The sequence below is a fragment of the Orbicella faveolata genome, unplaced genomic scaffold (assembly GCF_042242905.1).
Source record: "Orbicella faveolata isolate gen_17 unplaced genomic scaffold, um_ofav_v1 contig_13, whole genome shotgun sequence".
Taxonomy (NCBI): Eukaryota; Metazoa; Cnidaria; class Anthozoa; order Scleractinia; family Merulinidae; genus Orbicella; species Orbicella faveolata.
In genome coordinates, this window is record NW_028301540.1 from 25130001 (window position 1) to 25157495 (window position 27495).

The 27495-nt window shown below is 39.6% G+C and overlaps 2 protein-coding genes and 2 long non-coding RNA genes across 6 annotated transcripts in view; 3 read left to right on the plus strand and 1 right to left on the minus strand.

The window, feature by feature from the left end:
• The window catches only part of LOC149115768 (uncharacterized), a 12577-nt gene extending 5183 nt beyond the window's left edge, over positions 1 to 7394 (plus strand). Inside the window, exons 3-4 of the mRNA XM_089285134.1 lie at positions 382 to 936; positions 6043 to 7394. Coding sequence (XP_089141260.1) covers positions 382 to 936; positions 6043 to 6671 — 1184 coding nt within the window. The 3' untranslated portion in view covers positions 6672 to 7394. The remainder of the gene's footprint in view (positions 1 to 381; positions 937 to 6042) is intronic.
• Positions 1687 to 3659, minus strand: LOC149115769 (uncharacterized). Of its 3 annotated transcripts, XR_016206130.1 has the most exons (5): positions 3393 to 3659; positions 2984 to 3038; positions 2590 to 2872; positions 2050 to 2189; positions 1687 to 1791 (listed from the first exon to the last, which is right to left on the minus strand). It is a non-coding gene; the product is annotated as an uncharacterized LOC149115769 (long non-coding RNA). The 3 variants fall into 3 exon arrangements; XR_016206129.1 differs by lacking the exon at positions 2984 to 3038; XR_016206128.1 differs by lacking the exons at positions 2590 to 2872; positions 2984 to 3038; positions 3393 to 3659 and having other exon boundaries at positions 2050 to 2438.
• A 5886-nt stretch (positions 7395 to 13280) lies between the features above and the next one.
• LOC149115770 (uncharacterized) lies at positions 13281 to 15116 on the plus strand. Its single transcript, XR_016206131.1, has 3 exons — positions 13281 to 13497; positions 14461 to 14524; positions 15006 to 15116. It is a non-coding gene; the product is annotated as an uncharacterized LOC149115770 (long non-coding RNA).
• A 7511-nt stretch (positions 15117 to 22627) lies between these two features.
• Positions 22628 to 25466, plus strand: LOC149115771 (fibrinogen-like protein A). The gene is made up of 4 exons (XM_089285146.1): positions 22628 to 22985; positions 23090 to 23292; positions 23766 to 23865; positions 24236 to 25466. Exons 1-4 carry the CDS (start codon positions 22871 to 22873, stop codon positions 24856 to 24858), a joined length of 1041 nt encoding a protein of 346 aa, XP_089141272.1. The 5' UTR covers positions 22628 to 22870; the 3' UTR covers positions 24859 to 25466.
• Positions 25467 to 27495: the final 2029 nt, after the last annotated feature.

The following is a 27495-nucleotide window of genomic DNA, read 5'->3' on the forward strand; positions in this document are numbered from 1 at the left end:
GCGCCGTTTTATTTCGGCGTAAGCATCCAACAACACTTTCTATATATCCCATACGTCCAGACATACGTGAAAGTGGCTAACTTTAATTAGTTACGAGTATAATGCTTTGCTATACCCCACTCTATCGAGGTGGAAAAGCTCAATCTACTCAGCTGACAATTATCTTAACGTTTCTCAACTATCAAGTAAAAGTTGCCAATTCTCAGCCTCCTACACGGAAGTCCAGATGGCTCGTCACGCAATCTTTCAATCTTGCGTGACGAGCCATAAGGATGCCTGCGTAGAAGGCTATCATTTCAGCTGTTACCCCTGAAAAGGAAAAAAAAATGAAATCAAAAATTCTAAATCAGACCAGGCCTAATGATATTTACTTGGTTGCAGTTTATCCTCAAGTTTCTCTTCAACCGGGACCTAATTTCGTCACGGTAAGAAGTGACGTCACTCTACCAACCTGTCACGTTACCGGATACCCTGCACCAGTGGTGACCTGGAGGAAGTCGTCTGGTCAGTTACCCCAGGGGAGGACGCACTATAACAATAGTGTCTTAAAAATTTCCGATGTCCGTAAAAGTGACTCTGACGCATACTTCTGTTCAGCGGTCAACCTTTTAGGAAATGCTGAAAGGAAAACTCAACTAGTTGTGGTTTCCCTTCCTGTGTTTACCGTTAAGCCACCTGTAAAGGTGTTTGCTGCTACCGGCGAAACTTGGACGTTAAACTGCAATGCTACTGGCGATCCACGACCAGTCATCAGTTGGAAAAGACAAGAAACAGCACTGCTCGTGAATAGGAGTCAGAGAAAAGGGGAGGCACTTATCTTAAGAGATTTGAGAAGAGAGGATGCTGGGATCTATATTTGTGTGGCAACAAGTGCAGGAGTGTTTGCTGTCGAGGCAATAAGTGATGTTCGAGTGGGACCTATAGCAAGTGGTACCGGTAAGTTATGAATGGCAAAACTGTATATTTGTCGCAGAAAGAGAGTTAGCTTGCGCTAAAAGAAAGAAAAGAGAAGCATCTAGAACTGGGAAACGAAAAGACGGCCTGTTTTGGGTGGCAATATGTGTCACGTCATGAAAGAGAATAAGGAACTGACAGTCTGAGGTAACTCTATGACTAATAAGAAACGCAGTGCTCAAAAACGCTGACAAACAAATAACCTTTTTACCCTGTGACAAAGAAATATTTAGAAATGAAGTTTGCAATTTATTTACTTTACAGTCATAAGTTCTCACGACTGAATCTCTCGTCGACGAAAACTCGTGGCAACGCTTTCGTTTCAAGTAAACCGGAGGCAAACATTTAGCTATATTTGGAAGGCTTTAAAAGGCTTAAACAGTCCGGGATCGTTATCAGATTTGATAACCTCGACCAAAACAAACCATTAACCAATCGCTGCGCAAGTTTTCGTTCACGTGACATTATTTGGTAGCAACAGTGTATAATTCAATATGGCGGTCGATGGGGCGCTACGATGAAAGGAGTTACTTTTTTCACAACATCACAATGCAATTTCATTTAATTGTAATTGTATGTTTGCTTCGCAATAGGTTACTGGATTATGGAATAGAAACAGAGATGTATGGAAGAAAACTGTCTTTGTCCAAAACCTACAGCGAAAAGTTTCATTTTCAGATAGACACCGTATAATATTTGTTCCGAGTAAAAACACACGAAGGTAGACAACAGTTATTCTGTTCACAAAAGCGTTGTTTATTGATACTAATATGATAGCTTCTATTTTCACTCAGGCTTCATTTTCTTGGCAGTTGGCGAAGCTGGCTGTTCAACAGTCTGTATAAAATATAAACGAAACACTAACAATAAATACATCTTGAGTTCACAAATTGACACTGAACAAGTTGCTTCTATATTCCAAGCGGAAAGCTGTAACTGAATTTCGTTCAATTTGCATGAGCGAAGCGTGGTTAGGACCGAAACATCTCCTACTATGATTCATTACTATGAAATGGAAATAACAGTATCGAAACAGTTCGCGACCCTCCCTCTGTCGACTCTCTGTCCAGATATACTGAAGATAGAATAGCTTACCTCGATGGCCATATCCCATCCCACGCCTAATTCAATTTCTGCGATTGCTAATTCAATCCCCTCTGCCGTATTGTACATTTCGTTTCCATCTTTGATGCACTGGAGTTCTCTTTGTCGTTGTGGGCTCGCCTGATATGGTTCTGGCACAACAACAAAAATATAGCAGGTATATTTACTTTAATTCGTGATACACCTCCGTTCAGTGGAATGGGTACATGCAACACTTTATGCCGTGAGATGTGACAGTAAACTTGGAAGTCTTGGCATTTCCGGAAAAAAAATTGTTTTAGTTGTAGATCAGTAGTCTATTGTTGTGCATTCGGTGATATGGAAAAACGCTTTTAATGACCGATTCATATAAAAGAAACTATAATTCAAGTAATATGTTTTCGTACCATAGTTCACTCGCTAAATCCAACAATAAGCTTCATTATATAACGACTGGTGTGCCAGAAAACTGACCTAGTTTGGCCGGCATTTCCGGAAAATATTTCAGGACCGCGAGTTGTTGAAATTGACTCTAAAATATAGGCAACTTACCCTTTAACGTGATTGTCGATTTTCCCGCACTCCGAAAGGTGTTTTAGTTCCCTGTTTATGAAGTATTGCACCCGGCCTATCTGTCTTCCAGCAACTTCTCTCAAAGTGTAATTTTTCTTAGCGCTCTTGGATACCAGACTGTGGCACGTCTAGAAGTGTCTCGGGTATTTCTCTAATTTCCGGCAAAACACAACGAAGCGCGAACGAGTCTTCGTTTCCAATTTTCAGGAAGGACATGAAAAGGAGTTCCTGCTGGCCCCTTGATTTTGACCTCATGGTAACCCTTCAAAAGAAAATAAACAAGTAATGTTAGATTCGCAAGTGGTTTCCCGACCACCTGGACTGCCGTACCATGAATCGATCGACTCTCTTTATGTAAGTTACTTTTACGTACCCCTTGATTTTGCCACCAGTAATTCTTAAAGTTGAATGCTGCGTGTCTGTCAGGCCTAAAAGGAACGAAAATTTTATGCTGCAAAACTCGACAACAATAAACCTACCCTATGTAATGACCAAGCTATATCCACAAAATCGACCTAAATTTGTTATTTTGATTCTATGGGAACCAGCATCCACCATCTCAATACCTAGGAACATATCGATTACAGCTGTAAATATGGCCGCCGTTACGAACAACACATCGCAAATCAAAATACCCCCGTGCACTTTTTTCACAGATCGTGCACAACACTAAAAACACGTTAAATCCCAAGAATATGGCGTGAAGATTAACGACATATTTTTTGTGATTTTCGCAAAAATCTCCAGGTAACTTAAATCTAATGACAAAATGAAAAACATACCTGGTTTGGATGCAAAATTGCAAGCGCTGTTTCACTTTACGAGTAGCATTTTACATCGTTTACGCTGGTCTTCAACCGCCATCTTCAAAACACGTGAGGCTCCTTCTTTTCTGGTAATTATCGAATAGAATTATGGGTAAATTACCCGAGTATAATCGAACAAATAACGAGCAAAGCGAAGTGAATACGGAAATTCCCGGTTTTTGAAATGGCCGCCATGTTGTGACGTCACATGGTTATCAAATCTGATAACGATCCCGGACTGTTAAAAGCTTGTCCATAAAACTGCCAACGTCAGGCTAGTCGCAAGCGCACACTGACCACATCAACACTCCATTATCATGCATCATTACGTTTATTAGATGCTGTACGGTGTTGCGTGCACAATTAATACTGTACGAAAGGTTTTCTTTGGGTTAGTCCAATATTCCCGTTAGTTTCTCTCTAATCCGTCCACAAGTCAAATGATGTCTATCGCAGGAGCGTATTGATCCGTATGCATAGTGCACAAGAAGCCGGCATCTTTCGAGATTTTCTTTGAAGAATCGGCTAAAAGAAAAAACAAATCAATAAGTAAAGCCGAATTGACAAAAACTTAGAAACTAAAACTTAAGTGTTAGCGCTAGTGATTAAAGCAAAGCGGTTCGATCCGAGTTGACTTTCTAATATGGCGCGTTGTCCGCCACGAAGCAAACAGTCGCTTTATTCAGTACTATGTTAAACATTAAACCACGAATTGAACATGTTATAATACGAAAGACCGCAAACCATTCATGTTGAAGGCTCAAGAAGACGCATTTCAGCAACAATGGTCTGTGTGCCAATCAACCTTGTTTCCCGGACTTTTTCCTGAGGGGAAAGCCCTGAAAATGAGGTTGTGCGCCATTCTACAGCATCTGGCGATTACGAGAACCGCGAGAGAGGAGCTATCCCTTTTAAAGTGCGTCTTCTCTTTTAATAAGGTCTCATACTCTTATCATGTGCATAAGTGTCTTAGTTTTATAGTTAGGAAAGGATTGTTTTCCTGTACTAGTAGTATTCTATACTTTGCTCCAATTGATTCCTGCAAAGAAAACCTGACTGCAACTGTTTTTAATCCTCGCTACTACTGGAAAGTTTGACATGCGTGTAAAATTAAAGAAACGCTATTAATCAGTGACTTAAAATCCTCACTTAATGAAAACCTTAGCAGTGAGAAGCTGTTTTTTTATAAGTATCAATTTTGTTATTATTTTTCTTAGATTGTCACCAGTGCCTCGGTTTATTGTTAAATTTATAATTTTTTATAAAAGTTATCACCGTCACTTCGGAAGACGTATGTTGTAACATACGAAACGTCAAGTTAATACAGTTGTCTACTTGTAATGTTAAGGTTAATTAATCAACATGACACGAGCGTAGGACAAAGAAAAATTCGCAATCCCCGACAGGAATCGAACCCATGACCTCCCGAACACCGGCCGGGTGCTCTATCCACTTAGCTGCGAGAACTCATGGAGAGCAAGGTCACTTAACTGAGTTCATATATGACAGGTGTCCTATCGAAGTCATCGTGAGTAGTGATAAGTTAACATTTCATTGCCGAGCTTAAAATTCACCATCTTTATTAACTTATCACTACTCACGATGACTTCGATAGTGTTGATCCTATGATTGTTTTATTAAAACGTCCCAAAATGTCAGGTAGGGTATATGAGTTGGCTTCTACGTCCGAGGGTTAAGTGCATACATCGTTTGACATGTTTCGGACAGCGTGTCTGGCATGCAGTCCGGAGAAAAGATCTTTGTAAAAAAATTACTGTCAGAATCATAATTTGCAGTTAAATAAGCTTTGGTTATTCCTTATTTTATATTTATGCTGTTTTAAAACATCAGTGTTTTTTACCAAAAGAATGATTCGATAACCTATGAAACTATAACTTATGAAAAATTATAACTTATGAAACTTCGACTAAAACTGATTCCTTCCTATGACTATCTGCCAAGATAACTGACTAGAAATTCTCTATAGAGTTAGGTTACACTAAAAAAAATAATTGGTCCATACTTATCGTGCGTATATCGACTTATCGGGATGCACGCGGAAAGTTCGGAGAGCACTCAAAAAGCGTGAGCACTGCTCGAGGCACAGCCGAGAGCAACTCTTCCCAAGTGAATCCATAACCTGATGTACGCGCGCTAAGCATGAACCAATTCTTTTATAACATAGTGACAGCAACTTGGGCGCTAAAACATGTTTTATTTGTGATTCACTACAAAGTTCTCACAAAGCACGGTGAAGAAAAAAAAAGGATCCCATTATATTGGTTTCTAAAATTGTCAAGGAAAATTCGTTTATTCCAATTAATGAAAATGTAGGCAAACAAAGCTATAAATACTCAGTGAAAATGTGACCAAAATGAATCAAAATGCTCAAAGACTCGAAGTAGGGTTTGGTTTGTTCAAAATTGTGTTTGCATTGCCAAAACTTTAACAAAAAGATACGGCTCGCAGCAAAACTCGACGGAAAGTTTTCATTTAAAATAAAACTGCTCAAGTCTTGTTATTTACACAAATTTTTACCAGGATGTCTCAATAGGAGTAAGGTAGGACCAGCGCGCGCACTATGTTATAATTAAAATTAACGCATAACGTTCTCCTTTTTTATCAGATTGCTCTGATCTGCTAAAATCAGGCTATAATCAAAGTGGATTGTACTCTGTCAACCCAGACGGTAGAGGACAATTTACTGTCTACTGTGACATGGGCAGTGACGGTGGAGGCTGGACCGTCTTTCAGAGAAGACAAGATGGCTCGGTAGACTTCTATCGGGGATGGAACGACTACAAAGCAGGATTTGGTCAGCTGAGTGCTGAGTTCTGGTTAGGAAACGACAAGATCCACCGACTGACGGTCTCTAGACCGAGCTCTCTACGAGTGGAGCTGGAGGACTGGAACGGAGTTAAAGTGTACGCTAAATATGGCAAGTTCAACATTAGTGATGAGCAGGCGCAGTATCGACTTGAAGTGGGTTCATATTCAGGTACAGCGGGAGATTCGTTAGCAAGGCATAATAACATGGCGTTTACCACAAAAGACAGAGATTATGACAGAGCTGGTAACAACATTAACTGTGCTGTACGCTATACAGGTGCCTGGTGGTACAGCAATTGCCACAACTCCAATCTAAACGGACAATACCTGGGAGATAAACGTGATTACCGAGGAGCCAGGTGGCACCACTTCAGAGGTACTCTTTCACTCAAATTCACTGAAATGAAACTGAGGCCGTCATCGTAGAAAGAATACCAGTAACAGGTTTAATCATGTTGGAGACGTAAATGCCAACATCTGATCTTCGCTCATCACAGTTTACAATAATTGATCGACCACAAGCAATAATTAGTAGCTGTTGCATTAACTTAAGTGACGTTCATTAGGAATTCTTATAACGATTAAAATATTTTCCTTTACAATCATTGATTTTAAACCAGAAACTATAATTTTCCCAGCAGTTGTCATAACAAATGATTTTCTAGTAATAGCCATGATAGCTTGTCACAGTTTTCAATAATTAGTCGATTCAATTAGTGAAATCAGGAGCCATAGTCGATTATGGCTCATGGAGAAATCTATGGAATGCTTACTATTTTACATTTAGAGAGAGGTTTCCTTTACAATTACTGATATGATAAGCCAGTAACCACGAGTTTGCGAGATTGCCGAGAAGTTGCGATCATTTCTTTTAAAAGGAGATGATTTTCTGGTATATATAACCCGTTGTTAATTACTTGACTGAGCTGATAGCTGGTCTGCAATCAGGCGTTCCTTTACCTTTCTCGACGGTGCGGGGCAAGGGGGAAGGAGGGGGAGCGGGACATTGGGAGGAAGCAAGACCGCTTCATCCCAGGTTATCTGGTGGCCAGCGTAGAGCAGGAACAAAAGAACGGGAACAAAATTTAGCAGACGAACTGTAGTTTCTTGTTATCAAATTAAAATAAATATGCAAGCCTCCTAAAAAAAGCTATTCTAGCCTAGAATTGTGACCTAAAAGGAAAATGAAGATCAAAAGAAGGAAAAATATGATACATATGAATGTATGATAGATCATACATTTTAACTGGGGAGAAAGGTGAAAAGACATGAATGATCGTTACAGCTATGTGCACAACCTGAGCAGCTGCGAAATTAAAGCCTGAAAATTAAATCAGGCTTGAACGGGATGCAAACCCACGACCTCTCCGATACCGGTGCAGTTCTCTTGCAACTGAACTATCAAGCCAACTAGGATCCATTAACAAACATTTAAGAGTCCCTGTCCATAAAAATGGAAAACAACTCGGCAAGGGTCGAAAATTCGATTTCGCTCATATTTTCATGGTAGATAGGCTAGGGCATGACAAAAACTACTGGATAGTTTTTTTGGCAAAATACCCTTTTATTCCAAAGAAATATGCAAATTAGCAACTTCCGTTAAAATCGTCATTTGACGCACCATTTTTTTAAGCCAGTTTGAGAGCCTCGCATGCAAAACCACATCATTCTTCCGTCTTTAAAACACTCAAATATTTTTGTCCAATGTTTAAATGTGTACTGGGTTGGTTTTAGGAAATGTTGCGTTGTCTTTTTGGGTGCAAAATAATTAAATTTCGAAGACAGGTATTTCATTCACTTAAAAGTACTTCGTGAATATAATTGATTTTCACCATGTGCGAAACCTTCAAATGGATTAAGCTTCTGGTGGTTGAATTGCAGAAGGATGATCTACAGATTCATGTAAAAATTTCTTTGGGCAAATGATTGTGAGCGACGCGAGAGCTTTTCAAAGTACGTCAAGAATGCAAATATTTGACCATCCGTCGTCAAATTTCAATTTACGGGTTAGACGTATATTTCAGCATGCGCCACATGACTTGACCAATGTTAAGTTGAAATAGACACAGAGCTGATAATTTCGAGATGTTCTAACCTCATTTGCTGTAAAAGGCAGGTCCAAAGCCGATTTGACGTGTTTCTCTTACCATTCGTCGCACCTAAAGCAGAAGTTTGCTTTTGTTTACATAACGTCCGATGTACATCGCCAACCGTGAACTTATTTACTGGTCGAATACCATGAATATGTGACCCTCTTTCGGTACATATGATTACCACTGCATCTAAGTCAAAAACGGGTAAGTCATTTGTAGATAGTTGCTTGCTTTGCACTACACCAAAATATTACGTTTGATCATCATGGTTTGACGGCTTGAATCCTTGCTTGCAGCGGTTCCTTTTTCGTCACGCAATACTGTCATCCCATTTTAGGGGGTAGGGGTAGGACAATTTCTATCCTAATACATAAGGCTCCGTAAAGCTGGGAACCACTGGGAGCACACAATCGTGTTGAGTAGGAAGAGATTAAATTAAGAAATGAGAAGAATGAATAATTTACCATTGCCCCTGTTGATATCTTTTACTCGACCACCGCTACCTACATGGCCTGCGTAATACTGTGACGCTAAACTCATACCTAGGTCTTTTCGCGCTGGCTGTGCAATTATTTTTTATTTACATGTAATACAGTGGGCTACCCCCGGGGAAATGGGTGGTGACCGCTTACTATGGGGCTAGCCGCTTAAATAGAGGTGTACCCTGAATATTTAATTTTTCACTATCGGGTTATAAATTTCTTGGTGAACGGGGAGTCAATTCAAGACAATCATGATAGACGTGTATTTGAATTATCACTAGTCATGCACCTTCAATTTCGGACCCTTATCTACCATCGCCCCTTCCAAAACAAAGTGTTTAAATTTTGGGTGGCCGCTGAATTGTCTTTACCCCTATGATAGGGGTAAAGACAATAGTGAAACCCTTATCGGAACGACCAAATGGTGGCCGCGGAGGTAACCGGTCAATAGGTGTTTTATTTACAATATTTTACTGACAATAATTTTGGACTGTATTGACAAGTCCTCTATTTTCTGTTACAAACATACCGATGCCTCGCCACTAGGCAAACAAAATACGCCAAATAAAATGGCATGGCCAGGGCTATTTACTCGCGTAATTACTAATCAAATTTAGTCTGTTTTTCTCAGCAATTAGACACGTTGTGATTTCCTATTTTCATTTCAGCTAGTTCTTGCTTCATTGATCTATAATTTGTTTCATGGCGATTTTTTTAAAATTCTAGTGAGTACTGGCACTAGCTTTATCAGCTGTTGTCTGAAACATCAAAACGCACAACAAACGTGATTTGGACCGAGGCCACGTACACTATAGAATACGATTATATAAATATACACATATTATTATATATATGAACAAACAGATGAACAATGATTAAATTGTTTCATTTATCCTGAGAGTGCTCTATACAAAATGGATCAAAATATGCAGTATATGCCGTGACAACATTGCGTGACGAACAAATAACGGCTGTAAGATTGTGCTGCGTCGACACGCTTATCAGCAATGGTCAGCAATCGATCGAACGCATTATTTTGGCGCAGTGTAAAGCAAGCAACTATCTACAAATGACTCAGCCATTTTAGATGCAGTGATGTTCATATGCGCAGAAAGATGGTCACAGATCCATGGTATTCGACGAATAATAGGTTGACAGTTGGCGATGTACATCGGACGTTAACCTTGTGTAAACAAAAGCAAACTTCTGCTTTATGTACGACGAATGGTGAGAGATCGACTAGAAACACGTCAAATCGGCTTTGGACCTACCTTTTGCAACAAATAAGGTTAGAACATTTCGAAATTATCACCTCTGTGTCTATTTCAACTTATTATAGGTCAAGTCATGTGGCGCATGCTAAAATATACGTCTAACTCGTAAATTGAAATTTGACGACGGATGGTCAAATATTTGCATTTTTGACGTACTTTGAAAAGCTCTCGCGTCGCTCACAATCATTTGCCCAAAGAAATTTTTACATAAATCTGTAGATCATCCTTCTGCGATTCAACCACCAGAAGCTTAATCCATTTGAAGGTTTCGCACATGGTGAAAATCAATTATATTCACGAAGTACTTTTAAGTGAATGAAATACCTGTCTTCGAAATTTAATTATTTTGCACCCAAAAAGACAACGCAACATTTCCTAAAACCAATCCAGTACACATTTAAACATTGGACAAAAATATTTGAGTGTTTTAAAGACGGAAGAATGATGTGGTTTTGCATGCGAGGCTCTCAAACTGGCTTAAAAAAATGGTGCGTCAAATGACGATTTTAACGGAAGTTGCTAATTTGCATATTTCTTTGAAATAAAAGGATATTTTGCCAAAAAAAAACTATCCAGTAGTTTTTGTCATGCCCTAGCCTATCTACCACAAGAATATGAGCGAAATCGAATTTTCGACCCTTGCCGCGAAATTAAGAATTTGTCTGATTTTTACAGGCAGGCACTCTTAAATGCTTAAACTTCTAATTAACTTTCCCTTTTCTTTTCCTTCTAAGCAAAGGTTAGTCGAACAGGGTCAAGCAGCATCAGATTATTTCTCAAAACTTTCGAGTGACTTCGAGCTAGTCGTTTGGAGACGAATGCAGTCGAATCTGTATGTAACGCCCTGTATCAACCCTTTGACGCCCAAGGATCCATATCCGGCTACTCAATGGTCGTGCTCTTTGTATCACTTTGGACGTCATCAATTCAAATCTCACCAGATGTTCTTGATAAGCAGGTGGTAGAGCTAGGATAGATCTATCCGCGCAACAGTCGTTTTTGGATATCGACGGCGTTCTGACGTAACAAATTGAAAAACAACGTTATCAGTTTTAGTGCAAAAATGGTGGTAAAATGGCCTATAATTGATCAGGGTCCCATTTCCACGCTTTTCCCATAATTAAAACCCAACTTTTTAGGGAAGCCGGAAAGAATATGGAGCGCAAAAGGTAGCGAGAGTAAAAGCGCCGAGAAAAAGGAAAGGAAACTGGCACTAAAGAAATTGGGAACCGGTGTCACAGTGATATGTGTATCCCCGTGATATGTGTATCCCCGCACACATATCACTAGTGATATGTGTATCCCCCGTGGGGATACACAAAACACTGATACGCGCCTGGACATTCAACGAACAAAATGGCGACTCGGTTGCGAGGTTCCGACGAGCGTTGTAAAGAGTAGAAGAAACCAGAAATGAATTCGCGCCCAACGGAGCAGATTAGGATTTCTTGAGTTTGGTTGAGTTCCAACCGACTCGATTGTATATCTGACTAAAACTTCGAACAGCGGATACGCATATCACTAATTATTTCATGGCGCAGTGATCTCAGTGTGTATCCCCTAAACACAGCCGTTAGATTGGCTATCTACCTGATCGAAGAAAATGGCCAATTATTGCCGAAACGTGCTGGCTGCTTACTCGCTACGACGTTTATACCCAGGTTGAGGTTTGCGGAGTTTGCAACTCGAATGTTTAAATATCTAAACTGAAATCGCGTGCAGGGGATACACATATCACTAATTATTTCATGGCGCAGTGATATGTGTATCCCCAGAAACACAACTGTTATAATATAGCGCATCAACCTTGTCAAAACTGCAGGCAATATTAGCACCCGACGTTTTTACACGGCTTGGGTTCACTGAAGTTTGAAACTCGATAATTCCACTAAAAACGCGTGCACGCGTGCACGGGATAATAAGGGATACACATATCACTGATTATTTCATGAACTAGTGATATGTGTATCCCCATGGACACAGCCGTTATATTGGCTTTCTACCCAAGAAGAAAAATGCCCATAACATTTGCATTGTCAAAACTGGCTTGCTAGAAATATTCACACCAGGCATTTATTCATAGCTTGGGATTTCTGGAGTTTCACTGACCTCGGTTGTACACCGTCGCCGACCGCATGCAGGGGATACACATATCACTAATTATTACATGGCGCAGTGATACGTGTATCCCCTGAAGACAGCCGTAATCTAGGCTAACTGCCGAAGAATAAACGTCGAATATTGTGAAACGTGCTAGCAATATTCGCAGTATAGCAATGTATACAGCTTGAGACTTAACATATCTTACAAAAAGTCGAACTGAAAAGCGGGTGCAGGGGATACACGAGTGCCACTAATCATTTTATGGCGATCGGGTCGAAGCCGTGATATGTGTTTCACTCCACGAATAATTCAGATGCAAACAAGGCGATGAACAGTGGAGAATATGCGTTACTCGAGGGGTGAGAATGCACCGCGCAATTAATATCGTCCTAGAAATCCGCTGCCGTGAAACTCAAATTGAAATATATCTAGATCCATTTGGTGTTCAACTTTAAATTCATTATATCCTGCTCGCAGAAAACCAGTTAGGATCAAGAACACAATTCCAGCAGCAGATACGTAAACTTTTTCAACTACAAAAATTGAGATTTGTGTTTTACTGAAGCCTGTTTGGGTTAGTCGTTCGTCCAGTAAGCGACCGGACGACGAGAGCGCTTTCAAGGAGGATATTGCTTTTTAAAGTAGAGGGGAGGGGGGTGGGGGATACACATATCACTGGTCGCCATTTTGGAGGGGATACACATATCACTAGTGATATGTGTGCGGGGATACACATATCACGGGGATACACATATCACTGTGACACCGGCAATCGCAAAAAAGTCCACATTTTGGCTTATGCGCATGCACCAAAGTAAAATATTCCACAATTTTGTACCTAATCTTGAGAAAATCTATCTAAGCGATTATTGCTTTCACTGACCGCAGTTCATAATCTTGGGTGTCCTGCGGTTTCAAGGGAGACTATTTTGTCGAATGTCTGCATTTTCTGCGCTATTTTGAATGACGTCATATGTCATACGTCATATGCGCAAAGACTATCGCGCACCTCGTGGTGGTTCTCAGAGTCTTCGTTCCCCTTGACCAGCGGTTGGAAAACGAGAGCTCTGGGAGCAACCCAGGAGGGAGAGGTGAACACGTCAGATTTGGCTGACCCTATGATCATGGCCATTATGACGTCACGGCGAAAGAAGCGCGCAAATGCACAAAATTTTCGAAAATGGCGTCCGTCGCCTCTCGCTGATACAACTTTTTGAGGCAGATTTCTCCAATCATTCCAGCTTCAAATGGTATTGTATTTGGATCTCAAGGAGTAACTATCATTTTTCTTTCTTGAGAGGTAAGTAGATTTTATTTATGACCGAAAAATCTCGCATAAAGTGCATTTAAAGAGTTACAGTCATCGCTCTGCGGTGGAAATATGTGGGGCAAAATTTTGACTGTTCGCCCTGTAAAATTGCGTTTTTTTACGTGATCGGTAGCCAAAAGAAACGTGTAACTTGGTCACAGAATAGTTTATATGTATAGGAAAACATTGTAATTGAAGATGATTTTGAAGAGTGAGCAGTAAAAATGATCAGTCCATTTGAGTATGAAATATCTGCGATATCGAGCTCGGAGTGTTCTTTCAGAAAACTAAAACCTTTCCACATTTTCTACAACAGGCCTAGCAAACAGAAATATTATCCACAATGACGGAAATGAGAATTTTCACAAACAAGAACTTAACTTTAATTATTTAAATAAGACTTAAAGCCTACCTACTGCACAACGGTCGTTAAAATGCAGACAGAGGATAAAAATGAAGACTGCTGACTTTTTTAGAATATTGTATTCCCATTTCCTTTATAGAGAGTTTAGTTCTCCTGTTAGCCTGAAGTATACGGCTCAGATTAGCCAGTGTATGGTTAGCTCGATCTCTCTATAAATGAAAATGGGAATATGATATTCTTAAAAAGCCTGCAGTCTACATTTTACCCATGGTTTGCAGTCTAGTCTTGTAAGACTTTTCTTTAAACATAATGACATACAAGGCCCTCTCTCCTCTGCATAGGCCTCTCTTGTGCTGCTTGACCTTAGGCTGGTAGTTCAGAGTATATTCAATTTCCCTTAGGGAACCTCTACAGAGGAGAGTACAAGGCCCCATTTATATGGTCTTGGGTACTGGAGACAACACTATCAGACCCTTCTGAGGCAACTTTATCAAGTGTTTATATGAAATGAAGTTGTCCCTCCAGGATTACTTCAGCCTTTTTTCATATTCTAATGCTCAGTTGTCCTTCTTCCTTTGGTTTCCTTTCAGCCATTTGATCACTGTGGGGTTTTGTGAGTTAATTTTGATTTCTTCATACCATGAGTTGTCCCAGGTAGGCCAGTATTTTGACGAAAACAGGTTATCAAGCCTACCCTGGTTATGTTGCTAATGGTGTGAAAGTTAACTCATCTAGGGTCACTGGGGGGAGGGCTTTCTTTGTTACCTATGACCAAATAAGGGGCCTCACTGTCGGCTGGTATCATGTATGCTTATATAACAATGGAAATGAGCTATATAATGTTTTATAAATTATGATATTAGCTCCATGTACATTACCGCATTGTATCTGCTTGGACTTAAAAGGTGGATGGGGTTGGATCATTTAATTTTGAGAATTAGTTTTTTTAATGGTAAATACATATTGAGTTCCTGGTGCTAGATCTCATTAGGAAATCTATCTTTTAGTTTACATTTTGTGTTGAAAAGAGTTAGGGGCAAAATAAAAACCAAAGAGGGAAGGGAGGTCACGTCACGTCAACATTTATTTCAATTTTCAACTGGTGAATATTAAGGGGAGTTTTATTTGATCGTAGGTTATCATCTTCCACTACCTTTGCAAGACCATCCAAGCAGGCCCGTTTTCTGATCATATAAAGCTATCTATTTATTGTCAATGTACTGTCAATTAAACATTTAAAACCCAATCTTGTGTGTTTTTTTTTTGTTATTTGTGGAAAATGTACGCTTATCACTTGCATGATGCATTCTTTTGAAGCCAAAAATAAAGTCATCAATGCAAAAAGCAACAGGGAACCTGGGATGGATGGAGCTGGGGAGAAATCAGGCTTCGGGTTCATGTTTAAAAGTACAACCTCTGTGACACTCTTCTCTACAATATTTCTTTGTAGGTCAGTTTAAACTTAATGTAAAATAACTGTTGAAGCTATCTTTATTTACATACGATTTACTGTGATGAAAATTAAAAGCATAAAGTATAAAGAAAAGAATTGATTATCATTTCAAACTTAGAGGCAGTAAAGCTTTCACGGTGTCTCAAAACAGATACTATTAGAAAACAAGGGGTTTGGTTACAATAAGAGATCACCTTTGTCACAACCTTCCTTAGTGTACTGAACTCTTTGTTTTGGCGATAAGTCATTTTGGCTCAACAGGTTTCTCCTGGATAAGTTAACTCTTATTGTCAATGGCTTAGCATAAGAAGTGTCCCAGTTCATATTTTCTTTCCTCTTCAATTCACTTGCTGCTTGGAACCAGATTCTCTATTTTTTAGTTCTTTCCATGTAACATCCTACACAGTTTTCTTTTACAGTCTATACAGGTTTAAGTGAACTCACTGAGAAATTAGCAAAAAAAATTAGAACCCAAAGCAACAGTTTAGGATGCCTTTCTTGTCAGAAGTTCAGAAGAAGCTGCGAGACAAGAAACAGCTTCGCACTGCATGCGGACGCCCGAGGAAACAGATCCTGCTCCGATCTCATATTTGACGAACATTTTCACATGAAATGAAGCACCTTTCTGTTAAGGTCTCGTCCATGTTATTCTGAATATCATCTGTTTCATCTAGGTCTCCCATACAATGATTTTGTATCATTTTACCATCTAAAATATCCACACGTCTGCTCGGAAGCTTGCGTCAGTTGGTTGGCCTCGCAGAAGAAAATGTTATCTTCGACGGTTTTGCGGATAATTTAGAGCAGAAAAATAATTCTTTGGGGCATTATGTACTTTCCAACTCAGCATATGACTTGATAGCTTAAATATCTTTGTAAGGGAACATTTTCCATCGAATACTTTCTCATATTTCGAGGGTTTCGAGTATTGATCAGCAGGTCCTCCACGCTATCGTCTACAGAATAATGGGTTTAAACCCACTGATCATTTTTATGAATATGTTAAATGATTCGTTTTCATCACCATTTAAACGTTTTAGACCATATCAAGATCATATTTTTGTGTTCGTGTGGTTCATCGTTGGGTTCTCCAGATATCGCCCATGAAACGAGCACAAAGTTTCACTTTAAAATCACGTTTTCAATTAAGCGATCTCGAAATTTTGCGTGTTTTTTATCCTTTTGACATCTAGTTTTTGAAAACCAAAGTATTTTTGGACAAAATATTAACAGGTTATCTTATTCCTGAGGTCTGTTGATCGCTTTCTTTCAAATTCTTTTAGCAATCATCGGATGAAAAACTTTTCTGGTGTCATTATTTTAGCGGCCATTGAAACTTCACGGGCCGCTCACGAGTGACGTCATAATGGCCAAGATCATTGAGCGCGCAATCGCATGGCTACGCAAGCGAAGTTGACCTCTCCCTCCTGGAGCAACCATTTTGAAATAACCGAATTCTGGCCATCCGGTTTCACTGCGCAGTCTGCATCTATGGCGCATGCCTGAAATGGCTGCTCCCAGAGCTCTCGTTTTTCGACCGCTGGTCAAGAGGAACAAAGACTCTGGGAGCGAGATTGATAGTAGTCTGAGTAAGTGAGCAATTGTAAGGCGGATTTCTACAGACTACCTCGTGATTTATAGTTTACTTTATATGTTCACGAACGCGACTTTGAATCGCCTTGACTTTGGGATGTTAACCATGGGAACAGATATATTTCACTGGCTGTAGTTTGATTGCATTTCTTTAGTTCCAGTCGCGACGGATAGCTCAGTTTTTATCCGGTCGAATATTGTTCGCTCGAATATTGTTTGGAATCGGTGGAAAAGTACTCTGAAGGCAAGATCCATAACAGTGAGCCTGAACGATGTAAAAATACTGTCTACTTCTATTCATCAAGGGAAATATTCGAATCAGTCGCTCGGAGTTTGTTTACAATCAGTAAACATCCTCGGAATTGCAAATTTTTCCTTATATTTGTGCTTCCAGGTTAGAATAATGTACGTAAAAAATATAAACTTTCAGAAATTACCCTTTACGCTTAAACATTACCAGTTAATGTGAAAATATTTAGTACGAAATAATGTAAATATTTTTGAGTCTACTGGAACTAGCGCGGTCGCGTTGGAGGTTATTTTAAATCTTACGCTGATAAACATTACCAGTTAATGTGAAAATATTTAGTACGAAATAATGTAAATATTTTTGAGTCTACTGGAACTAGCGCGGTCGCGTTGGAGGTTATTTTAAATCTTACGCTGATAAACATTACCAGTTAATGTGAAAATATTTAGTACGAAATAATGTAAATATTTTTGAGTCTACTGGAACTAGCGCGGTCGCGTTGGAGGTTATTTTAAATCTTACGCGGATAATACTTTTGCTGATCCCTCTAGTCTGCGTTGCAAGCGTTTCTGTGGGGCTCGGGAGCAAAGAATTACAGCGCAAAAAATGGAGCGAGTAAAAGAGGGGGGAAGGGGGCTCTCTAGCCTCATTTTCTGCGCAGGCAAAACACCGAAAATTCCGTTCCTCGGTCTTTCTTTGCTCCCAAGCCCCACGGAAACGCTATAGTCCTTCTTTCGCATAGTCCTTCTAGCGAGCTCGCACGGGATGTTTTTTATCGCGGTTTTCTTTCGCATGACGCACGACGGACAAAGCGAAAGTGGGACTACTCGTAGTCTTTAGCTTGCGTTCTCGACAAACTCATCAAGAACGGACGGTCTGTAGACAGACTAATATTGTATACAAAACCCTATTTAGCCATAATCATTTAGCAGTTACAATTTTTCCATCTCTTCTCGATTTCCCCTTTCAGTGCTTTTCGAAGTGTAATGCAAGGTGTCAAGGAGGGATATTTTTACCTCTTGCTGTTCTCTTAGAAGTATCAAAACCTTTCCAGAGGAGGGTATTATGACACAAGCGATTAGCACCGACATAAAGACACTAGCGGCTAGCTTCTAAGGACCTGTTTACAAGGAGGGAGGGTTACCCTAGCAAGCGGGTTAACTCTAGCTGGAGGGCAAAAAGCCCGGGTATACAAGCAAACTTTCACAGGTAGGGTAACTCTACAACCCGGGACAACTTAATGCGAGGTTACGCTTCAAGGATCTGGAAACAGTTAGAAAGTTAACACGGGAAGGCGGGTTAACTCTACCTGCAGTGTTTAAAAGGGAGAAAGTTAACCCGCCTGCCAGGGTACCCCTAGCACGCAGATAGGGTACCCGCCTACCCGGGTAACCCTGACTTTCTTGTGTGAGTGCTAGGGCAACCCGCTTGCTATGGTAACCCTCTCTCCTTGTAAACAGGCCCTTATTCTATAAAGCATGAGAACGATATGATCAGCTGGGTCTGGAGGTTAGGCAGTTTAACTATTCCTGTTTCGGATTAGTGTTCAAGAAATCTCAGTTAAACAAGAAGTGACGCCAGGAAAACTATGGACTCGAGTTTGCCTAATTAATGTCACACAGACTAATGACAAACCGCCCTGACCAACAAAAACAGCAACAACAATTTATTTCAGTATTCCCATATTAGTACATGGTATTACCTAAAACATGATACAGCTATAATAATGTAACTAAATTACAATAATTTAATTGATTAAGTAATATTATTCTGCCTGTAATCGATGCATGAATGGATGTAGGGCAGCTGTAAGTCTACGGATATAGAGTCAACATTATTGAAAATAAAAATAACTTTTGTTCTATCATCTAAAACATCAAAATGATTGTATTTTCTGTTTATTTCTTCAAAAAATTTCAAGCGTAAATTATCGTAAAGGTGACAGGAAAGTATGCCAAATTCTGTCTGCCCGTTTCAATCCGTAATCGATGATTTCCGAGGCGAAATTTATTTACCGCTTTTTACATGTGAGGGATTCTTTACTGTATTCAAAAACTCCACTCAGCTTTATGACATTCAGTTTTGAACATGGAGTAAAAAGTCAACCTCTTGTAATGTTTTATCAAGTTTAATTGATGCCGAGTCGTTTCTTCGTTAAGAGTTGACCGAACTTGAGAAATAAATGACAGGGAGTTATTTTCAGTCAAGTTTATATCAATAATATAACCGGCCTGACTTAGGAGCCGCGCGCGAAAATATGGCACGCAGCTGGAACTATGTCAGTTAGAAATCTGAAGCATATGCATGATGTGGTTGACGGAAAACGTCACTTTTTTAACGCTAAGTCTTATGGTAATAAGAGGAATGTGCGACAAGATACGAACCAAAGGTCACAGCGACACAAGCTCAAAATGCGAGGAGTTACATGTTTTTTTTTTTCCTTTTTCCTTTTTGCGAAACTTCAGCGAAACGTGACATGTGGCATATACTATTACATATAGACAAAATTTATTACGCGAAACGTGACTCTCGCCTTGCAGCATATGGAGATGTTGTGTTACAACGCTTTGAATTTATAAAGGTTTGTATGGGAACGCAACGGCTTTGGTGAAAAAGTCAATTATTCTTATATTTTGTGAATAAAGTCTACTTACCCTGTTGCCTTGTATGTTTCGGTGAGTTATCTTTCTGTGAGTAGTGGAAACCCACAGAACGATAACTCACCGAAATCGCGTTAGGCCATTCCCCTCCCCCCCCCCCCCCCACTTTTTTTTTCGTTTATTGTCGAATGCGTTTTCTGATTTTGGGTCGGTCGGTCGGAAAAGGAAGAAAAACAGCAAAAATAAAATTGGAAAAAGAGTCTGGAGCTAGGAGGCCCGGTAACTCAGCATAATATCCGTGGAGCCTGGAGACAACAAGGTGCGGTTACAGAGTCAACATCGCGGCAATGGTGGAAGAAAAAAGTCGCCGTTGTTGTTACAATCAACCGAGAACAGGGAAAAACTAAAAATCTGTATGGCAAAAAATTGCTTATGTTTCAGATTAAAGTGACAATTGTTTGGAATAATGTGTCATTGCCTTCATTCCCTTCTGCGTAAGGTCTTTTTTTTTTTTTCTTTTTTTTGAAAACGCGAAAATCTGGGTCGGTCGGACGACGCTAAACAGAGAAAAAAAAGGGGATGACCTTAGATCGGCCTGAGGAGCTGGCAAACAACAAAGAATACAACAAATATGCAAATGATAGTCGTTAAATTGTAATGAGAAATACCACCACTACCGCGGCATTTCCGGGACTGGCCGCCAACATTTGTAAAGAAATTCAAATTTTTCGTACTAGAGTCTTCAGCTCGCTGACGGTTGTTTAATAAAGGGTGGAATCAAATGGGCTAACTTGATAACTTGCCCATGCGCCCATGCGAAGCCTGCGAGCAGGCTCCCGGCGAGGACGGAAAAAATTTCGGTGAGCGCGAAACAGGAGAAGTCGGAGAGCAAAGCAATACCGAAATGAGCCTAAAGAAATTATAAGCACATGATAGAGGTGTCAAACTCTGCGAAGCGACAAGAAGATATCAGCGGAAAGTCCGAAAATCACGCCTTTGATCTCTAAAAAAAACATTTCTATAGCACCGCCAAACGGCTCCACTCCACTAGCTTCTACTTAAAATTCCTCCTCGTAACAGAGCATAAAGTACTCTTAAGAATCACTTGTGAAATAACGAGAGGTCGAGAGACCGAAATTTACAAGAGAACGGCAAATGCACTATTGTAACGAACCGTTGGCGTCGTATAATTTTACAAAGATCTGTCAAATATTCATCTGAAAGATGTCAACAATCAGCGATTTAACCAATCAAATCATGATACCAGGAGCTGGTATCATAGAACGGCGGCATCAATAGAATGTCTACAGGCTCCCTCGCGTCGTTCGCAGGCTAGCCCATGCGCCGAGTCATGAACCCAGTTACCCGCCCCGTCCCCTTTCCCCAAAGGGTTTTTGCCTCTTTGTTTCTTCTTTTTAAAGCTTTCTCCATCGAAGGATTCCTTGTTTGCCGGCCTCTGTAAAGATTCCCTGTTTTCAAGATCCTTTCGAAGGTCTCGAAAAAGACAACCTCGGATTTTTGAAGAAAGTTATTTTAACTAGCCAGGGCTGGTCGGTGACAAGAACGGCCCGTTAGTGACTACCATGAAAAGAAAACAGTTGTTTTCCTAGAGGAGATTCCGCGATACCATCACATCTTATTAGGAGTATTGGATAGTTTTCCGCATGGAATCAATCACACAATATGGAGCATATGCCTAGGGTAGAAATTAAAAGCTAATGTTCATGGGATTGCTTTCATCGACATATTTAACTGTCGCGGACGATTCGGGTCAGGTTGTTAATTCAGTTTCTACAAGTTTTCTTTTTTCGCAAAAATATAAAATACTCAAACTAAACAAACTCTCTTGTGTTCTGTTTTTTTTAAAGGGGAGTTATTAAAGCAAGTATTTACTTACGAATAAGAACATAATATCTGCATTAAAATTAAGTCTGGATGTTTTCAATATTTCCATGAGTAATCCAATATACCCAAAGTGGTTGATAGCTTTCCAAAACAGGGTCATAAATGATGAATATATGGTTTAGCCTAAAATCGTCCTCTTTCTTTTCTGCCATACAGATATACAGAAACAGATGCATAAAAAAAGACAAAAACAGCCAGGTTGTTTCAGCTCAATGTCATTCACCTATAAAAAGCGTTTTTGAGTTTAGCAACGATCGACAAAATGTGGTTAACAAAATTCAAATAAATATACTTACTTCGATGTGTTAATGGTTTTAAATAATTTAAGATTTACAATTTGACTAATGTTAAGTTAATCCTAATCACGGCTTATAAAAGAAAAAAAAAGAAAGGATAAAGCATAGCAGACTTTTTGCTTTTGTTTTTTTGAATGATTTTATGGAAAAATCAGTTGTATCAGCGTTAATTTTACAATAGCAAGAAAAAAAATTCGAATGATATATCAAGCTATTACAGAATGTCAAAACAGATGTGAGCTATGACTGATTTAATAATAGATAATATTTGTCTTTTCGCTTCGCTCAATAACCCTGAAATGTATATTCTCCCCAAGTATTCATGTCTCTTTGTTTTAATAAGAAAAGATAGTTAGGAGCATGCAACTAATTCCTACTGGAAAAATACAGTTTTCTTTACTCACGCCCTCGTTAAACCAGGAAAACCACTCAAATTAACCAAGCTAAAAGAATTGAGCCTTGTGGCTTGAATGTCCCTAATAGCCTGTCAACTTATCCTACGTATGTATTACACTGTATTTCGCAATCGCTGCCCTTAAAAAACAGGTGCGTATATATGACACATTGTGTTATTTTCCTATATGACAGAAGGAGTGTAGCAGTGGCGAGCCAAAATATTGTATTAAATCAAGTTAAATTCTACGTTGTGCTGGCTTTGCTTTTAATATTTCCTGAAAATTGTACGGCGGAAATGTCCGTCACCTTATAGCCGGCCAGATCTGTCTAATTGCGTATGTAGTATTATGTGGTAAATAGAACCTTACGTCAGTCACTGTGAAGAATTACTGACAGCCTGTTAGCTATAAGACTGACAGCGCTCTATAGTCACGTATCCAGAGGCAAAGAAGCCCGGGAACTGAAGCATCACTCCTAACACCAAGAAGTTACAAGAGATCCGCACTAATGGCCACTCTCTGCCTAACTCAGCTGGTGATGATCACTCTTAACATTTTCCTGGTTGTGTTATTTGCGGCAGCGAACAAAGACCTTTGTGGTAGTGTTTTTGAAACTCAACTCGGTAAGTAAACTCATAGCAACTAGAGTGAATTAAAGAAGTTTTGTTTAGATCTCCTCGTAGGAAATTTTACATCAATAAAACTTTCATTTTTCTATTGTTTTCAGACCATGCTTTAATTGGTCACGTCATGAAGACGGCTGTAGTTGTGGACGAGTTTGAATGTCAGTTGAAATGCATTGGAAATAACAGTTGCAAGTCTTTTAACGTTCATCCCCATGGCAAATGCGAGCTTAACAGCAAAACACGACAAATGAAGTTGGAAGATTTTCAATGGAGGAGAGGATCTACTTATTATGGCTCTGTACAGGTCAGTTTTTTTCTCTCTTAAGGTGGCTGGCGGTATAGTTTCCAGCATTTTCAATCAATTATACGGATCAATCGATCACTCTTTATCAAGTGATGTTGTAATATTCGTATCACAGAATTGCTCAATCGTCGATAAACAAGTTGCATGTTGTGTTCGTGGCATAATACCGTACTATAGCAACAGTCAAACCAATCAACGACACCTTGGATTTTAGCTTTCAGTTCTTAAATCTCAAAAATTGAGTTTGGCTACCCCTTTGTTTGTTTGTCTGTTTTGTTTTGTTTCGTTTTTTTGTTTTTTATTAAATTGTTTCAGATATGTTAATATACAACGTTTTGAGGAATTTAAAAATAATTCTGTGGAGCGAGTTCAGAGCCACGAAACCCTCTAAGGAACTAGGTATATTGTTTTGACTGTTGCAGCTAAATAATTAGCATTTAGATAACTCTTTTAATTGTCTCAACCTAACCCAGGTCTCCTGCGTGGATGTGTCTCGTGGTCAGAATGGACCAACAAAGAGAGGTCAGTCCCGCGTGGATGTGTCTCGTGATCAGAATGGACCAACAAAGAGAGGTCAGTGTCGTCCGGTGTACCAGGGAAAACAGATATTGTAGGTTACTTGGTTAACAATCGAGAGGGGAGGGTGGGGGTTTGAAAGTGTCGCAGTGACTTCAAACGTTGAATTCTTTTTTTTTTTTTTTTTTTCAGTTTGTTTAAAATATTATTGAAAAAAATGTTAACTGGGCTCAAAGGAGATTTACTCTGAGGTTGAAAGCGCTGTATGGCGACAGGAAGCGCGACTGGATAGACACAGTGTTTTGACATAATTAATGAACAATTCTTTTTAAAGCTCATGTGAAGTCGTTCAATAAATACATACACGACTCGAGAGAACGTTTTGTTTTAGTCATGAAATGTTTCGAAAATATTTTGTTTTCAACAGATTGCTTAGATCTGCTTAACTCAGGACATACTCAGAGTGGAGAGTACCTTGTCAATCCAGACGGTAAAGGACAAATCAAGGTCTATTGTGACATGCGTACCGATGGTGGAGGCTGGACCGTCTTTCAGAGAAGACAAGATGGCTCGGTAGACTTCTATCGGGGATGGAACGACTACAAAGCAGGCTTTGGTCAGCTGACTGCGGAGTTCTGGTTAGGAAACGACAAGATCCACCGACTGACGGCCTCTAGACCGAGCTCTCTACGAGTGGAGTTGGAGGACTGGAACGGAGCTAAAGTGTACGCCAAATATGGCAAGTTCAACATTAGTGATGAGCAGGCGCAGTATCGACTTGAAGTGGGTTCATATTCAGGTACAGCGGGAGATTCGTTAGCATTTCATAATAACATGGCGTTTAGTACGAAAGACAGAGATAATGACAGATGGAGTAACAACTGTGCTGTAAGCTGGACAGGCGCCTGGTGGTACAGCAATTGCCACGACTCCAATCTAAACGGACAATACCTGGGAGATAAACGTGATGTCCGAGGAGCCTGGTGGAGCCACTTCAGAGGTTCTCTTTCACTTAAATTCACTGAAATGAAACTGAGGCCGTCATCGTAGAAATAATACCAATAACAGGTTTAATCCTGTTAGTGACGTAAATACCAACATCTGATCTTCGCTTACCACAGCTAACAGTAATTGATCGATAACAAACGATGATTCGTAGTTGTTTCATTAACTTAAGAGGAATTCTTGAATTGGAATTCTTATAAAGATAAAAATAGTTTCCTTTACAATCATTGATTTAAGCCAGAAACTATAATTTTCACAGCAGTTGTTATAGCAAATGTTTTTCTAGTATTAGCCATGGTCGCTTATCACAGCATTCTCACGCCCTAATTTGTAATTATATATGTATATTTCATTCGCTTTTTCTATAACTTGAAAATGATCTCAGGGAGATCGAAATGTCGTTTTTTATCGCTACTTTTTATTCTGAGATGTGTTTCAAAAAAACTACATAAAAGAATTTTAATAATTAGTCGATTTAATTATTAAGGAAACGGTCAGAGTTCTTGTAATTTTTCTTCCAAAAGAATGAGCCAGAAACCACGAGTTTGCAAGATTGCCTTAAGGTTTTTGAACCTTTTCTTGAAAAGGAGATGATTTTCAGGTATATATTACCCGTTGCTAATAAAGTTGCTATGGTGAGAGCTGGTGTTCAATCAGGCCTTTCTTTTCTCTTTCCGGCGGTGTGTGGCAAGGGCGCAAGGAGAGGCGGGGGGGAGGTAGACATATTCAGGTACAGCGGGAGATTCGTTAGCATATCATAACAACATGGCGCTTACTACAAAAGACAGAGATAATGACAGATGGAGCAGTAACAACTGTGCTGTAGAGTCCCGGGTGGTGGGGTACTTTGGGAATAGCTGGGTGGGGATGTGCCGCTGGGAACCTGGAACCCTTAGCCTTTACCAGAGCTAGTTCGGCTGAATTTTGCTAACCTATAGTAGAGTAAACTTCCCAAATCCCCCCATCTATCGACACTGTTGAGGCTGATTTGCGTAAATTTAAACTTGCCGATTTGATTTTTTTTTATTTTTGAGAGGCAATTCCTGGTTTCCTTACTCTAGGTAAAATCTTCAACCAACCAGTCAGTTTTGTAAGAAATGATATCCTAGAGCAGGAGCCATAATCGGGGACGGGGACCGTAAGCGCGCCCCATTTCTAGTATTGGGGGTGTGCCTATGATATGGGACAATTTTTCTATTTTTAGAACAAATTACGCCATCATGTGCGGCACACGCGCGTACATGCAGCGTGGATTTTTGCGGATATAGCGCGGGGAAATGGCGTCCCAAATTCCCTAAATGTTTGGTGTTTTTGGCCCACAAATCAATACGTTCATGTCTGTTGGAATTTTGCTTCAGTACTTTCGTTGTAAGCTGCTCCAGTTTGAGTGAAGTAAGACAGTGCCGAATTCAGTTATGTCCCGCTTCATATCGCTGACCAAGTTGTGTTCCGCTGCTTCATTTACAAGACCTCCGCATTACTCCACTCTCAGTTTCACATATGTTGAAGATTAACAGCTTTTCCATAACACAGCAAAAAACCAGTTGGATATATTTGGATATAGCACCGTTTCAGGACTTCAAAGTCCAGTTCCCTCCTCTTGCCACACGCTTGCGAGGATTTCGCCAGGTCTATCTCGACCGAAAAGTAAAACAAAGTAATTGCAAGTTTGAGTTTCGCCTGAATTGTAAGCAACGCTTGATGCTTTAACAAGGCCCAATAAGTGACAATAAAGTTTATGTGTGTAGATGCTGCTCAGTTTTGTTTGTGTAAAAATCAAATAAATTGTCTGTTGTCGATGAAAAGAGCGCCCGCCGATGCGTGTTTTGTACAGTCAGTAAAACATGATAAATTGGACTTAGCTTCCCCACTTTCGTGTGAAAACGTACATCGAACTCATATAATATCTCTAGCTTTTAAATATGTGTAAGGTTGATGAATGTTTGAGAACATATTAGAATCTTAGCTGAAAATATGTGAATATGCAGCAGAAATAATCAGCAAAGTTACGATGACGCTTTCTTTAATCAACTCGAAAAACGATTTCGATTTCGTTGGTTGAGTTATCAAAACTCTATGTGTATTTTATTTTCTTTTTTATTTTCGCAGTGTAAAATTTCACTATGTTAAAGAAATACGCATGATGTTAGTAGCCTTTTGGCTTTGGTGAAAACTGTTGCAGCATCTCAGCGCAAAAGACAACGAAAGAAATCTTTGTCAAGATTTGTTGACAATTGAAAACACCGACTCGGACTTGAAGGTGCACGCGCTGCACTATGCAGATGAGCTACTTATGTACGTGTCAGACTTTCTGTTAAAAAACTTTCGCAAACTCGCCAAACAAACAGAAGCAATAAGAAACTATCAAAAACAGGGTTTGGTTATGATTAAGCATTGTTTCGGGAAACTCTCAAATTAACTCGATACCAAAGTAAAGAATTTTCTTTCATAACTTTTCTTTACAGAACAAACGCAAAAGCTTACGCGTTCAACTAGCGCGAGCACATATTATTCATTCACAGCGCGAAATTGAAGTCTTGTTTTCGACCATGAAAAAATCACCTTTTTCATCAGTTCAGAGCATAAAACTACATATAAGAGCCCTGGATCTAATTCCTTGCCTTATTCCCTGTCATCGCTGTGAAAAATCTGCAAGAGAATCTCGCAACTCTCATCATTTGA

Excerpts from the sequence above, each read along its gene's own strand:
- LOC149115771 (XM_089285146.1), top strand. The coding sequence starts at position 22,871 with ATGGCCACTCTCTGCCTAACTCAGCTGGTGATGATCACTCTTAACATT. Across the intron at positions 23,293-23,765 it reads CTTATTATGGCTCTGTACAG|GTCTCCTGCGTGGATGTGTC; the intron begins GTCAGTTTTTTT and ends AACCTAACCCAG. Across the intron at positions 23,866-24,235 it reads GAATGGACCAACAAAGAGAG|ATTGCTTAGATCTGCTTAAC; the intron begins GTCAGTGTCGTC and ends TGTTTTCAACAG.